Source organism: Cricetulus griseus, chromosome 3 (assembly GCF_003668045.3).
Source record: "Cricetulus griseus strain 17A/GY chromosome 3, alternate assembly CriGri-PICRH-1.0, whole genome shotgun sequence".
Classification (NCBI taxonomy): Eukaryota; Metazoa; Chordata; class Mammalia; order Rodentia; family Cricetidae; genus Cricetulus; species Cricetulus griseus.
The window spans coordinates 72,388,127-72,404,590 of record NC_048596.1 but is presented as its reverse complement, the minus strand read 5'-3'; the positions used below and the strand labels follow the sequence as shown (position 1 = coordinate 72,404,590).

The 16,464-nt window shown below is 48.1% G+C and overlaps 1 protein-coding gene across 1 annotated transcript in view; it reads right to left on the bottom strand.

Annotated features, from left to right (window-relative positions):
• The window catches only part of Rgs10 (regulator of G protein signaling 10), a 42,076-nt gene extending 27,789 nt beyond the window's left edge, over positions 1 to 14,287 (bottom strand). Inside the window, exons 1-2 of the mRNA XM_027404470.2 lie at positions 14,130 to 14,287; positions 540 to 658 (exon numbers count right to left, since the gene is read on the bottom strand). Of these exons, the coding sequence (XP_027260271.1) occupies positions 540 to 658; positions 14,130 to 14,178 (168 nt within the window). The 5' untranslated portion in view covers positions 14,179 to 14,287. The remainder of the gene's footprint in view (positions 1 to 539; positions 659 to 14,129) is intronic.
• Positions 14,288 to 16,464: the final 2,177 nt, after the last annotated feature.

Here is a 16,464-nt window from a genome sequence, read left to right as displayed (position 1 = left end):
TCCTTCCTGTCCATCATCAGTCCTTCCTGTCCATCAATCCTTCCTGTCCATCAGCCCTTCCTGTCCATCAGCCCTTCCTTCCTGTCCATCATCAGCCCTTCCTGTCCATTATCATCCCTTCCTGTCCATCAGCCATCCTTTGGAGAAATCCTTCCCCTTGCTTCACTTTGTCAGTTACCATCCAGCCTCTCTCACCAGCAGTGATGCGCCCAGAGTGTCTGAGACTGGAGAGAACAAACCTTCATGCCAGAGAAACCCAGATCATCCCTTCCAGTCCTGGAAACCCGTCCTCCAGATCCCACACTAGCAGACCATCCTTCCCCATCGCTCCATCCCCACCCCCAACTAAATGAAAACCAGAGACAGGCTGCATGTTCCTTTGAAAGTCCAAGGTGGTCGTGAGAGATAAGCAGTTCTTAGTCTCTAGCTGGAGCAGACAGTGTTAAACATTGTCCTGGCCCCTGTGCTCCCACCCCCACCACACACATCTCTACACTTTTCCTATTGCATCAGTTCCAATGATCAATGAAAAGGCAAACCCTGAATCTCATCACGCCTTCTGGGTCTTCCAGAAGAGTCTCCAAGGAGGACGCCCACTTGGCTGTGCTCTTGGGGCCTTGGTTGCTGCTGCTTGAGCTCCCATCGCTGTCATGGATATCTACAAAACACAGTTCAGACAGTGTCACCACCCAAAGATTGTCCCAGGCAGATGGTGCATATGAGGATATTATTGTAAATATACACTGCAAAGTCATAACCGACATTGTAACCAAACCAACATGTACTAAGGACTGTCACAATAGACTCAGTCTACTGAGGTGTGGGAGTCACTATTCCTTCTGTTGTTCAGACAAAACAAAACAAAAACAACTCAATGAGGCTCAGAGAGGGACTTGCCATTTCTATTGCACTCTATTATGTCCCTGTTTGTCCATTGGCCCTTGAGTCTCTCTGCATCCCACCTCCCATGGACCCCACCTCAGCATCGACTCTTTCCTCTCCCCTGATGCAGTTAAGGTCATTCTATGGATCTGAAAGCTCCTATACAGCAGCATCTTCAGCATCTTCCTTGTGCGGCACATACAGAAGATTGTAAAGCAAGACCAGGACCAGGACAATCACACCAAGAGTTGTCCAGATATGCAGGTAGCAAGATAAATATCTTCATGTGAGTTTTTTTATTTCAAAATTAATGCTCAAAGAATATGGGAGGATGGGAGGGAGACAAAACTGGGATTGATATGTAAAACAAGATTGTTTCTAATTTAAATAAATTAAATATATATATATATATATGGAATCCACAATGGGGTTAGGGATGTGTGAGGGTTATAATGCTTTGCCTAGCCTGAGTCCCAGACAAAGAAAATTCATGACAAGCAAATGCCAACATTATAAATAAAGCACCAGTAGTCTCCATTTTCCCTTTCATCTGGACTTCCAGTGTGGTTTCACATCATACTTAGCCAGCTTTTATTTAAAGTCTTATTGTCCGGTTCGTCATGGAGGTCTCTGCATTAGTTTAGTATTTTTAATATGTCGTATCTCTAAAAACACGGCCGGGGATGTGGCTCAGTTGGGAGAGTGCTTGCCTAGCACACAAACCCTGGGGTTCCTTCCTCACCTACACAAAAGCAGCCATGGTAGCACCTGCCTGAGAGATCAGGAATTCAGTCACCCTTGGCCACACAGTGAGATGCTGTGCATAAAAGAAAGAAAGAAAGAAAGAAAGAGAGAGAGAGAGAGAGAGAGAGAGAGAGAGAGAGAGAGAGAGAGAGAGAGAGAGAGAGAGAGAGAGAGAGAGAGAGAGAGAGAGAGAAAGGAAGGAAGGAAGGAAGGAAGGAAGGAAGGAAGGAAGGAAGGAAGGAAGGAAGGAAGGAAGAAACTGACCCCAAGGCAGCCCCCTAACCTGTTGGGGCACAGAGTGACTGCATGGAACATCTTACACTAACAGGCTTGGCATCTAACATACCAAAGAAAAAGTGGCAGAGGGGGTCAGACCATCACACTGGGACCACTCCGCTGAAGGAGGAAGCAATGCACAAAATCTGTCTACAGACCTGACCCAGTCCTAGAGTCATGGTTGAGTCAGAGTTCAAAACCCAGCTTGATTGACTTGAGCTACAAGGTCATGGTAAATCCGTGTGTGCATTTGGAGAGACTCTTCCACAGTTATCTAAGGATTCAAGATGGAAGTACAAAGTGTGTACTTTCTCCACCACAGTCAGAGGGTCTCACATGTTCTCGACACAAAGACTGAGAAGAACCAGAAGTGGTAGATATGGCAATTACCCTGACCTGATCCTGATACAACATGAACTTAAATGCCGCATCATATCTAACAAATATATAGAATTATTGTGTCTCCATTTGGGGCACAAAAAAAATAGGAAGTCCATCTGAGAGCAGCACACTGTCAGTCTCTCTCTTCCCTTTCTGGAAAGAATGACCTACCAAGGGGACTGTATGTACAACACTAGAGACAAGGTTATAGTTAAAGGAAAAAAAACTTGATTTTAGGAGAAAATAAACTTTCAATTAAGAGACCAACAAAGCAAATCACTTTTAAAACATGATTGGAAAAAATATTATAGCCTGTTAATCACTGAAAATAGCTGAAAAATCTTTTAAGAAAATTCATATCAGAATATACTGGACTTGGGCCCAAGGAGTTGGCTTGGTTGGTGAAGTGCTTCCTGTCCAAGCATGAGGTTCAGGGCTCTATTCCCAGCACCCACATATGAGCCTAGCTAAACTGGTAAGCCCCAGGCCACTGAGAGATCCTGTCTAAAAAACAAAGTGGACAGCTTACTAAGGAACACTCAAAAGTTGTTCACTGGCTTCCACACATAAGCACATACACTTACATGCATATCTGTACACACATACAGAGAGAGAGAGAGAGAGAGAGAGAGAGAGAGAGAGAGAGAGAAAGGGAGAGAGATAGGAAGAGAGAGTGGGAGAGAAAGAGAGAGAGGGAGAAGGAGACAGAGAATACTAGACTTAAGAGTTGACAGTTGGTATTCTTTTGGGGGGCAAAGTAACACATCCTAGGCTTGATTTTGTTTGGCTTTTTGAGAGAGTCTCACTTTGTAGCCTAAGCTAGCCTCGAACCTAGAATCTTCTACCTTGGTCTTTCCAGTGCTAGAATTTCTTGTCTGTACCACCACATGCAGATCCACACCTCAACCTAATTTTCTGGGGCTCCATCTCGGGAACCTCTACAAAAGAGCGTCAGAACCCTGGGACAGTGTGTTGCAGTCACTCACGATAATGTGAGCCGTTATTTTTGCAGGGCCACTCCTCTCGTCAAAGCATACTCCCTGAACACTTTACCAAACAACCCTGCAGACCTTCTGAAGTTACTCTCTCCAGCTTACGGGTAAGAAATGGGTGCCAGGGTCCTATCCATCATGGAACGTCAGTCCCTGAACACAGTTTCTCCCCACATGTTGGATTTTTAAATCATCATTACAAGAGATTACCTGAAGCAGAGCCCATTCCGCCAAGCATCCCCCCAATTTACCTTCTGTCTTCTGCCTGGAGAATACAGTTTGACCATTTACTCCACTGCCCCAGCAGATCCTCATATGTAAATAAACAGCAGGACACAGGTGCCCTGTTCTAGGAACTACCTCGGCCAGCCACAAGTTCTCTCCCATGCTTTCAGCCGTGGTCTGAAAGGATGCCAAAATTCTTGGCATTCTTTTAAATAATCAACCACACTATGCAAGGGGCTTCACCACCCTGCTCTCTGGCAAATAAATGCATTTGGTGGGTTGCACTCAGACGTTGAAAGCTGGCTCTGCTGCTAGGGGAATGCAAACCACCCCTTTACTGCTGATGCTAATCAAATTTATGGATTAGCTTTTTGTGAAAGCTTTCAGGAGAACAAAACGTGAGATGGCCCCTTTGGTACCTGAGGTCAATCCCTAGCACCCACATACATCCACACATGGCAGTACCTTTGTAAGCCTAGGGCTAGGGAGGATTGCTGGGGCTCACTGACAAGGCGGTCAAGCTTAATCACAGAATCCCAGGTTCAGTGAGAAATACGTCCCAAAATAACAAGGTGGAAGTGACTGATGTGACACCTGTCTCTGGCTTCTATACATACACTGTGCTCATGCATATGCACACATACACAAAATGTATGTGCACCAGCACACACATATACACAAAGCTGTACAACTCCAGATCCACTATTTAGACTGCCTCCTGCACTAGAAACAAAAGTCTAAGACAATGACTTTTCCTGAATGATGTGTCTACAGAATCACCACATGGAACCAGTGGGATCTATCTGTCCCCATCAGAACTGCCTTCACAGGATTTTGGGGTCCTTGGAACACAGAAAATGGTACTCTCTCACGGGTATGCTCCAGGAAATAATAATACTTGCATCAGAAAATAATACTGTGATTTTTCCAGGGGAGGCTTAGAAAGGTATTCTCAAAAGCCCTGGTTACTAATGTTTTAACTTCAGAACTTGTGTGTGTGTGTGTGTGTGTGTGTGTGTGTGTGTGTGTGTGTGTAGGTATGCACACATGAGTGCACTGCACAAGGAGGCCAGAAGAGGGCATCAGAGCTGGAGTTCCAGATGGTTGTGAGCTTCGGAACCAGCATGCTAAGAACCAAACTCAAGTCTTCCCAGAGTGGTATGCACTCTTAGCTGCTGAGCCTCTTTTGAGTTCTCTTAACTAAAAGAAAGCCTTCTCTTTTGTCCATCTCTGCCACTGCAACTTTCCCACAGGGTTCTCCCAGCTCCTGTCATGTGTTTTCACTTTCCTTTGGATATTAGTTTGGATCTTTTCCAAGACTTCAGATTGACTGTAAGGGTTTTTGTTGTTTGTTTTTCAGTACTGGGGATTGACTCCAGGACCTTGCACATGCTAGGCAAGTGCTCTTCCACTAAAGTATGCTCCTACCCGCCACCTCTCCCCCCTCTCCCTCCCCCTCCCTCTTCATTCTGAGAAAAGGTTGCCCAGGGTGACCTTAAACTCACTCTGTAACCCAGATAGGTACTGAGCCCGGCAACCATCGTGCCTCAGCCCCCTGAGGAGCTGGGATGACAGGTCCATGCCTTCAGAGCCAGCCTGACTTTTGTTGTTGTTACAACAAAAAGATCTTCAACATCTGCAAACACAATTCACTTAATGTTTTGCCTATTTTTTTCATTTCTGCAACAACATGCCTGGGGCAGGCTACTTTATAAAACAAGAGGTTTATTTTGGCCCATTGATTCAGCTCCCAGAGGCCCCAGATCTCAACAGTAAATCTAAAAAATGTTTCTTCCACCTTCCTAATGCCTCACAATGGGAACTGCATTTCAAGACAGATTCAAACTGCACCCAGATCATAGAAAGCCATTGTCCCCAGGCTCCCATAAGGCGATCACCAACATGCTCCGTCTGGCATTGCCCAAGAAGTCAACCTGAATTCAGGGCACTCCTGTGACTCAGTGTTCCCTGATCAGAAGACTTAATGTACTTTGTGATATAGATTGAGTTAGGGATCCTACTATATCTCAGTTCAGTCTCAGCGTGCTATTCCACCTAGTAACATACAAAAGGAAGAATAACTTTTCTCAAGAGCAAGCCAGCTTACTTCTAAACTTAAAAACATGGCAGCATATGTCTGTAATCACACACTGGGAGACAGTAGCAGGAAGATCCCCAGAAGTTCAAGGCCAGGCTGATCCACACAGGGAGCTCCAGATCAGCCAAGGGTATATGGGGAAACCCTTCCAAAATACTAGTAACTAATACTAATAAAAACAAAAAATAAAGCAACACCAATATTTCAAAGCTGCCCAAACCTTGTTCTGAAATCCAAAACATTCAGATACTCTCTCATTCATACACGTGTGTGTGTGTGTGTGTGTGTGTGTGTGTGTGTGTGTGTTGTGTAAAGGCCAGATACCTGGTGTTTTTCCTTAGCCACTTTCCACCTTGCCACCTTGGTTATGAGTCTGAATTTCTCACTTTTACCCAGAGCTGGTTGGTTCTGCCAGGCTAGCTGCCCATGAGCCCTGGGGACCCTCCTGTCTCTCCCTTCCCCAGGACTGGGATTACCATCCCAAACGAAACTGGCTTCTTCTACCTGGTCTAGGGATCAATCAGGTCCTCATGCATTTAGAGAGAGCCCTTGACTGCTGAGCCAGTTCCCAGCCTGATCATCCCTTTTCATTGACAAGTTTCCATTTTAGATGACTAGGCAAGAAAGCAGGTTTAGAATGCCCAGGTGGGGAAAGACACATTGAACGAGTTTTTCTAGCAGCTTTACAATTTCTCACGCTAGAAGAAGAAAATTGCAGTAATATTAGTTTGTCTCATTTTTTTCTGTTTACATTTTGCAATGAAGAGAGGGGATTCCAGTGTTGTTCAACTGTTTTCTGTTTTGTCTTCCTTTTTACTCACTCCTAGTCTTTTTAGATCTTCAACTTTTCATATGCCTAGCCCTAATTTTTCAGTAAATTTGTCTTTAGCTTATGACAATACCACTTACAAATTGTTTGCCAAGTGTGAGGTTGCGCTCCACACTTTCATGGGGGTTGAATCATTTTGGCCTATAGCAATCCCATTTTACGGGTGAAGAAGCTGAGATATGAGACCTATACGGGTCACCTCGCTAGGAAATGGAAATCTTGGTCCGAAGGCAGACAGTCTGGCTTCAGGGCACCTGTTCTTTCCCAAAAGGCGCCGTTGCTGTGTTTAATTTTGACTTCTGTTCATCTTTACGGTGAGAGGCCAGGAAAGAGCAGGTTTAAAGAGGCTGAAAATAGCAGGGCTTGGTGGCACACACCTTTAGTCCCAGCATTTTGGAGGCAAAGGCAGGCACATCTCTGAGTTGGAAGCCAGCCTGGTCTATATAGAGTTCATATAGAGCTCTGTGGTAAGATCCTGGAGAGAGGGAGGGAGGGAGGGAGGGAGGGGAGAAGAGAGAGAGAGAGAGAGAGAGAGAGAGAGAGAGAGAGAGAGAGAACAGTCACAGTGTGAGGAAAGACTGAGAAACTTGAGGTCAATTCCATAGGGTGGGGGGGGCAGGAGCCCTGTAAGACTGAGGGAGAAGCGCCTAGCACACAGACAGAATGCGCAGACAGTTTCATTTCCATCACTGTTGTTCCATGTGGTTTCTGACTTCGGTAAAGCCTGTCTCCGAAGATGTTTGCGGCCCTGCCATGCAGATGCCTGGAGCGTGTTGCTTGTGATCCATTTTGTAATACATTATTTATAGTAGCTATGATGTCACGACTAATCAAGACTTTCTCCAGACAGGAATTCCCTAGAAATCCATACGCAAGAGGCATCTGCGGCACTCGACAGACCTGAGTGCTTGAGGCTCAGATTTCTGCTCGTACTCTGTAGGGAGAGCCATATAAGCCATGTCTACCCTGAGTAGACAATTTCCCCCATCGAAATAATATTTTAATAAGCTCTCAACATACAACTTCCTCAATAGCAGAGGCAACTTACATCCTCACTGGATCTGCTCTAAGTACCCACAAACTCACAGCACACTGAAGGAGACAAAGGAGACATTCACAGCCAGGAAAAAGCAGAGATGTTAGCCCTAAATTCCAAAGCAGTTAGACATAACACCCCACCTTCCTTCAAGCACTCTCCTTCGAGCCCGGCATAGTGGCTCTCATCTATAATCCAGTTCCTATCTAGAAGGTTGAGAGGTAGGAGGACCAGACCAGCCTTGGCTACATAACAAAGTCCCCAGACCAGTGTGAGCTCAAAAAGACCTGGCCGGTAAAATTAAAACAAGAAAAGAGGTAGGGGCCGGGGAGGGGGCTGTACAAGAAAGAAAGAAAAACAGACATGTTCCTTCTCGTGAAGTATCAAGGAAAGACTACACCCACAAAACTTATTCAACAAGTTCATATCTCCTACACCACATCAAGCATAATACATTTTTTTAAAAAAATTACATCCCAATATAGAAGCAGAGAATCTGTTTGTTTTAACTGGTGATCTGCTGAAGGCTCCACAGAAACTGGATCATGGAAACCCTGTATCTAAATATTAGTTTACGTATTTATCACTCCAATATCTAGTCTGTGAAAACTACCTTACAGAGAGGCAAGGCCCTAGCTGGGGAGAAGAAAATGCACTGCAGTTAGCAAATAATAATAATAATAATAATAATAATAATAATAATAATAACGATGATGAAATTTAAGTTTTATAACAGGCTTACTAAGAACCATAACGTAAGATGAGCACAGGAAAACAGGCCACAGAGGATGGTGCAGCTCTGAACATGCACTAGGACCCTTTGATCAGAGAGCTCGGGACTCAAAGAAAGGCAAGTGTGCACGCCAGTCTCTATACAACACCCTGCTCCCTAAGTCCCGTTTCATCCCTGGGCAAGCCAAGAACGTGTTCTGAAGGAGTTGGGGTAGTCCTTACTGTCCATGCTCCAATCCACCTACAAGTCCAACGCTGCCGTCTCAAAGCCGCTTTGTAGGAGAAAGGCAGGGGCTCAGGGCTCCCTGACGCCCTCGGTCCAAAGAGAAAACAGTCCTCAACATCCTCTTTTGGGTGGACTAAACAACAGATGGCCACAGTTTCCAGCATTGACGAGAGGGAAGGAAATAAGGGTGCCACACTGCTGTTTGTACCTCCCAAGAATCACCACTTTCTAGGCCGCAAGAGGCCCAGAAAAACAACAGTGGCCTCCAAGGCCCTGAAAAAAGAACATTGGCCCTGAAGCCCTGTCCCTGACTTCCCTTGTCTCCAAGAACTGGGCTGGACATTCACGCATGAATGTCACACACTTTCTTCCCTCACTTACTTCAGCATAAGGGACTTCCAGGCTAGGGGTGTGGCTCCGTGGTAGAGCACTTACCCACCATGCACAGGGCCCTAAGTTAATCCCAAACCCTGTGAAAACTGTCAGAATCAGCCAAGCTTTCTTTGTGTGTGCTGGGCCAGGCGGTTTTAAGGCAAGGTCTTCCTGTGTAGCTCTGTCTGGTCTCAGCCTCCCAAGCACAGTCATTCATGAATTAACCCACACATTCATTTTCTTGCTTGCTTGATTGGTTGCATTTATTGTTGCTGCTGCTATTTTTTGGTGTGTGCATGTGTGTTGAGAGGAGGCTTCATGCAGCTCTGATTGGCCTTGGCTTGCTATGTAACCAAGGTGACCTTGGATTTCTGACCCTCCTACTACTCTGGAGCTAGACTCCACCATGGTGTGTAGATTGAATTCAGAGCTCTGTGCCTGATGGATAAGCAAGCACCCTCTTAACTGAGCTGCACCCCAGCCCACATACTTCTCTTTGTGTGTCTGTTCCTGTGTGTGCTGGTAGGCATGTGTGCTAGTGTACATGTGTGCTGGTATACATGCGTGCTGGTGTACATGTGTGTCTGTTCCTGTGTGTGCTGATATACATGTATGCTGGTATACATGTGTGCTGGTGTACATGTGTGTCTGTTCCTATGTGTGCTGGTGTACATGTGTGCTGGTGTACATGCATGCTGGTGTACATGTGTGTCTGTTCCTGTGTGTGCTGGTGTACATGTGTGCTGGTATACATGCGTGCTGGTGTACATGTGTATCTGTTCCTGTGTGTGCTGGTGTACATACATGCTGGTGTACATGTGTGATGGTATACATGTGTGCTGGTGAATATGTGTGTCTGTTCCTGTGTGCTGGTGTACATGTGTGTCATTTCCTGTGTGTGCTAGTATACATGTGTGCTGGTGTACAGGTGTGTCTGTTCCTGTGTTTGCTACTGTACACGTGTGCTGCTCCATGTGCACAAGCACAGGTGAAGCCTCGGTGTTTGTCCTCAGGCACTGTTCTCCTTGCTCTTGATGGCCTGTGAGCTCCTGGGATCCACATGACTCCGAACCCTGGTACTGCGGTTACAAGCACGCGCCCGCCACCCTCGGGGCTCTGGGGATTGAGCTGGGCCCTAATGTTGGATAAATAACAATGTTGAATTTCACTGCCATGCTCTCTTTCCTGGCTCCAGCCCCCACCCTCGGGGTCAGCCCCACGTCTGGACTCCTGCATGTTGTGTGTGATCTGACACTGAAAGGGTGAAAACAGCCGCTGAGACGGATGCCAGTCACAGACTGTATGGTGGCCCAGCACGGAAACGAGCGCATAGCGGTGAATGAAATAACACACTACAAAGAAGCAAGCAACAGGATGGAGGAGGCCAGATTCTGTTTCAGAATGGCTGGGGACGGAAAGTGGAGTAAAAGATGCAACAAATGAAAGCCCTGACTCTTCGTCATGGATTCACTATGAATTGAGAAATAAAGCCAAGAATTCCCAGACGGGAAGGAAGGAGACAGGGGAGAGGCCATCACTCCCATGCTGATTCACTAAACATTTAACAAGCTGACTGACATGTGAGTGCAGGTAGCCCTGGACGAGGGTCCGAGACAGGTTATCTTGTCTGCTTCCTGGGGAATGAGTAGCCTTAAAGTAGTTCCTACCCCTGGGGGCCTGGCTTCCCTTCTTGTGAGACAGGTGACTGTCAGGTGCTGAGGACCAGGTGGGCTTGGAGGAAGGACACCCTCAAGGAGGTACGAACGCCCAATGGCTCTACAGGCAGAGTGAGGGGTGGGGATGGACTGACAGGAAGGACAGAGCAGGTGGAGGCAACCCCAGGCATTAGGCATGGCCCTCAAGAGCTGGGAGCCAGACCCAAAGAGACATGTGTCCCTTTTCCACAGCAGACACCTCCTGACAGCCCTTATCAGGGGGCTGCTGCTATTGCCTGAGGCCCCTCTTCTCTCATGGCCACCCCGAGGCTGCTGCAGTGGACAGCTAGCTATCTGGGGGAAGCAGAAGCAACCAGAATATATTTAGTACAGTATAAACAACAAGTTCTTAGAACCCAGCATGAGGGGGCACAGGGGATCGCTCAGCTCAGGGAGGGAAGTATGTGGTTCCCCAAGAAAGCTCTAGGAAATGGCTGGTCCAGACCCTGCATGGGCCTCTACGTCTCCTGTTCTGAGGGAAATATGGACGAGCAGCTGCTACTGAAGCCACACTGCACGTCCTGCCCACCCATTTTGTCTGCCGGCTGCTCTTGAGGGGACCCAAGCAAGCTGAGCTGATGTCATCTGAACAAAGAGACCATCTTATCTTGGCCTTCCCATGCTTGCAGGATAGCCTTGCTCTCACCCAGCCCCAAGGCCCAGCCCACAAGTTTCTACAAATATAAGTTTGCCCAACCACCAAGACGCTCCACTGTCAAGTTGTTAAAAACAAATGCGGTAAATTTCTGTGCAGATCATCACCTTCAAATAAAAACTTAAGCCCAGCAATAACTCTGAAATGTTCAGGGCTTAATGGGATAATGTAAAGAGAACTTCTTTGACAGGGTCTTGTTGGTTATTAGCAGTGCAGGTTGTGGGTAGGGAACAGGACCCTCTGAGGAGTCCTCACATTTCAGCATAAAAACAACTGGAGTACTTGTTAAAAATGCAGTTGGCTCTTCCTGTTCCCCTTGGGTCCCCAAAACTGAACTGGGGTCTGACTTTTATCAAACCTCCACTTCCCCCACCTAGCAGGCAAGACCTACTTGAGAGACCTCATAAATGAGACCAAGAGCCTCCAGCTATGAACCTTAGAAATGAGTGCAGCTTACAGCTCTTGGATACCATCTTTGATAAGATCTGGCTCTTTTGGCCACACTGGGGGAGACAGGCTTACCATTAGCTCCAAGTCCAGGCTCTTGGTGGGGTGCACCCAGCTTTGGTTGGATAGTTTGAGGGAAAAAAGTCTTTAAAAGCAAAGTTCAGGTGGGATGTCACTCTGTGGCAGACCACTTGCCTGCGTTGTGTAAGGCCTTGGGTGCGCCCTTAGCACCACAAGAAAAAAAAATCAAAACTACCTTCCCCAAATCCTTAGCCATCTTGTGGATGGCTTGCCTGCTGCCCCGTTCTCTCTGTAAGGAGCCCTCACCCTCCTCTCTCATTTGCCTCCTTCTTTTCTTGCTTCTGGGTAGTGATGTAAGTGACCAAACTGGCAGAGGTTCATGTCCTTTCACAAAGGTGGCAGACCTTATACTCACAGACTTCAAGAAAACTGGGCTCTTTGCATTCCTGACATCCACCTGACACCAACCCCTGCTGTTTAACTCCTGGCCTTCCTATCATCAGCAGGGTGGGCAAACTTCATCAGAGTTAAAGTCTATTGCCCTGGAATGGCTACATGCTACTAATGTTTCTAAAACTGCCCTTCAGTTTGGTAATGCAATGTGGCCATATGCAAAAGCATCCAAAATCCATGTATCTGTCATGATTCAGTGGTTCTATTTGTATTATATTCAGGCCAAATATAATTCAAAGCAACAAGAAACCTATGCAGGGCTATTCACAACTGCTCTATATAACAAGAAAGAGAATGAAAAGGAAGCTAGTAACTCCTTCATCTTTATCATTATCCAGAATTGCATTTGGAGCTTCTCATGTTTAACTGCTGGCCCTGCTATTAGTAACATGAGCACATATTTATCGGAATTAAAGCCCGTAGTTACCGGCCAACAAGATGGCTCTGTGGGTAAAGATGCTTGTATACAAGCCTGATGACCTGAGTTTGATTACATTAGGAGAGAACTGATTTCCACAGCAGTCCTCCACATGCAAGCTGTGGCATGCGCGCACGAGGCACACACACACACACACACACACACACACACACACACACACACACACACACGATAAACATAATCTAAATTTTTAAAAAAAAATTAAGTATGTAGTTAAGTCCACAGCTCTCTGAAATCCACTGTACAGAGGTTCATCAAGCCTGGATGTCTGACATATGTATGTCCCACCACGGTCAATTTCAGCCCACCTATGACTTAGCAACCAACTCTCCAATACCTGGAATATTTAGCAGTTGGCTCTTGCAAGCCACACTAAGCCAGCAACAGTGCAGCTCTATGGAACAGAAAGGTCCAAGGACATTCATTATTTAGTGTCTCCAAATGACAGAGTCAAGGTTGGAATTAGGAGTTTAACCCCAGTACCTAGAATCTGACCGCTGTGTCAGCCATCAACACTCACAAGGGAATCCGACCACATGGACAACACTAATGGAACACTTTAATTCATATTAGGCAACAGTGCAAACTCTTTACAAGCAACCCCATGAAATCTGACGTTAGTAGGGTCGTCTTAAATATTTAATGAAATGATTTGCATGAGTTGATGGGTAGAGGGCAGGCTCCAATTAAGAAGCACTTAAAGCTACACTTTGAACATCCAGAAGCCTCACAAAGAAGTTGCACAGCTGGTGAGTGATGGCAATGGGATTCAATCTGTCTGATTGCAGTCGCTTAACCACAGTTGATATTTAGGTGAAAAGAGGAAACTGGCTGACTCTCTGGGCGACAGGAAAGCAAGCGGCTAACTCCGAGCCAGAGTCAAGCAAGCAAACAAACCTGGGTTTGAAAGATCCACCAACTAAGAGTGGAGCAGGTCACCCAACACCCTGGCTTCAGAACCCCACCCCTCCGACAGGGCTTTTCTAAAGGTGAAGACAAGAGAAGGTGTCGACACAGCTCCTGGTCACAACATAAGCCATCAAAGAGTGTTAGGTATTATTATGAACAAAAAAAGATGACAGAATTCAAATCACCGTTTCTGCACTGTGGGTTCTTTGTCTTGCCAAGTTGCCCCAAACTGTGGGTCGGGCTGGTCCAGGGGGAAAGGCAAAGTGACTCCTCCGCCGTGTCACACAAGTACCTCCCCCGCCCGGGTGCGCAGCCACCTTGGGACTGCACTTTTTGGCGCCGCGGGGCCGAGCCACTCCGGGGATGCAGAGGTCCGGTGGAGCATCCTTCCCCGCTCGGCCCGCGGCGGAGGCGGCACACAGGAGGGGAGCCTGGCTCCCACGCTGCCTCAGAGTGTGGGGCTGTTCTGGGTCTCCCGTGGCTCCCAGACCTTCTCTAGAAATAAAAAAAAAGCTGCTGTGGCTCCAGCTTCCAGCCTAACTTCCTCCCGGGGCGGCTCCCGGGCTCTGCGCTCCCGCCGCGGCTGGGACAGAGCGAGCGGGGAGGAGCGCGGCTGCTGTCCGGGCGGCACCGCGAGCCGCGCCAGGGGACCCCACGACCCGACCCTTCCCGCGCCCCAGCGCCCACAGCCGCTTACCAGACGGCGGCCGCTTCCTGCTCAGTCGGCTCACGGCGCGGGTGAACATCGCCGCGGGCGCCCGGAGGACGGAGCAGCCGGGCGGCACCGCTGCTGAGCCCGAAGAGGGTAAAGAGGAGGAGGAGCCCGCGCGACGCCGCCCCTCCAGGCCCCGCCCGCCGCCTCCTCTCCGCCGCGCTCCCCTCTGCCTGCCCACCCGCGCCCGTGGGCACTAAGTCCAGCCCCCAGCTACCCGCGCAGGGCAGGGCGCGGTGGCCTCGGGTGACCCTCAGCTCCCGCGCACATCCCGGTCCCTCCCCTCGCGGCCTGGGAGCCGCACAGCGTTCCAAGTCCCTGCCAGGCCGAGTCACCTCCCAGATCGCCCCCGGGTCTACCCGACTCCGATTCTGTGGGTGCACGGCCTGCTCACGCCACGGGTGCCCGGGAGGTGTCACCAGAGCCGGGACCAAGCTGTGGGCACCCACTCCGGTTCACGCCACGCCTTGTGCCCCGGCTTCGAGGCTCTGGAACAGACAGACCTCGGAGAAAGCTGCCCGAGCCTCTGCCGTTCTAGCGCGGATCGGAGCGCGCCGGCACATTTTTGACTTGGACCACACTTGGGTGCAGTCTCAGGAGGACCTTTACGCTCAACTACGGGAATCCCGATGGTTCCAGCGCCCGGCTCATAGCTCCTTTCCTGGTGCCTGTCACCTGCTCAGCGCCGCGCTCCACACTCATCTAGTTTTTCATTTCTTCTACAAAACTGCCCAAGAGGGGGGTGTCATTAGCCCCGTTTTCTTGAGCATTTGGTTTGCAAGGAATTGTCTTTCTGACGAGTTTTATTTTTCTCCTTTGGATCTGGCTTTGTCTCGAAATTGGTCTTTATTTTTAGCTGTGCTAATTGCTATTTTGCTAAACCATTCCCCAGCCCCCCCCCCGCGTTCTTTCGCAGGATTTTCACTAGTTGGCACTTTCCTTTATATCTTCTATTCTGAGCTTCCCATTTTGCTCTATTTTCCTCCTTTTTTGTCCACCCTGCAGTCCCAACGCCACCTCAGCTCTGGTCCTCTGTGGTTATTCTCCGTCTCTCCCTACCCTTTCCTGCTCCGTCATTTCCAAACATGGCCCTTTTTGCTACCCAAAGAGGATGCTCGTCCCTTAGAGGCTGCAGAGGTCTTCAGCTGCGGCTTGCAGGTAAGCGCCATCGGAGAGCCTGGCTTCCAAGCCGGGCTTTCTGAATGTTTCCGGAGGCTGCCGCCCGCTCTCGGGACAGGTTGCCCAGCCATTGAAATGGCTCTTGGGTCATAGGGTTGAACCTAAAGCGACAGGCATGGCGGTGCATTCCTTTGGTCCCAGCAGTCCCAGGACTCCGGAGGCAAAGCAGGAGAAACTCTTTGAATTAGAGGATAGCTGGTCTACACAGCAAGTTCCAAGACAGCCAGGGCTACATAGAGAGTCTCTCAATAGATGATAGATAGATAGATAGATAGATAGATAGATAGATAGATAGATAGATAGATAGATAGATAGATAGATAGATATGATTGATAGACAAACAGATGGATGGATGCAGAGTTTAGCTGTCCCAGTAAAATCACTGCCTTCTGAGAAGAGTAGCAGAATTTTCCCGACCTGCCTCGGTTGAAAGCTTCCCCAGAGGCTAATCACGAATTTGCCTAAGCTAACACAGGAAACAAGGAGACTAACACAATGGAGTAGAAGTTAGACACAGCCAGCCAACCCCAACACTAGCAGCCAGGTCCACCCCACCATGCCCTCAGCCAGCCTGGGGTGGCCTAGGATATGCTCCGAGGTCCCTGCAGAGCTCCAAGCTTCCTAGACAATGGGGGATAATGGGAAAAGCTAACAGCTCAGAAACCTGTCTCTCTTTCCTGTGAGCTTGCCAAAAGACAGCTTACGAGTTAGTAATCATTTAGTTTTCTGTTATTTTTGTTTTTGTTTTTGTGAGACTCATGAAATTTCTAGCTGGGGCTGGGGAGATGGCTCAGGGGTTAAGGACCAGGGTTTGACTGCCAGCACCCACATGACAGTTCACATCCATCAGGAACTCCGTTGCAGGGGATCTGATGTCCTCCTCTGGCTTCTTTGAGCACCAGGTACAAAAATGGTACACATACATACATGCAGACAAGATACTCATGTACATAGATCCAAGATCCAATGTTCACCTGTAGTACACAGAAGACCAAGAATAAAAGTAAAAGGCCTATGGTGGTGCACACCTTTGATGCCAGCACTTGAGGCAAAGGCAGAGGCTGGTGGATCTATGGGAGTTTGAGGCCAGTCTGATCTACATGGAGATTCCAGGACAGCCAAGGCTACATAGTGACACCAT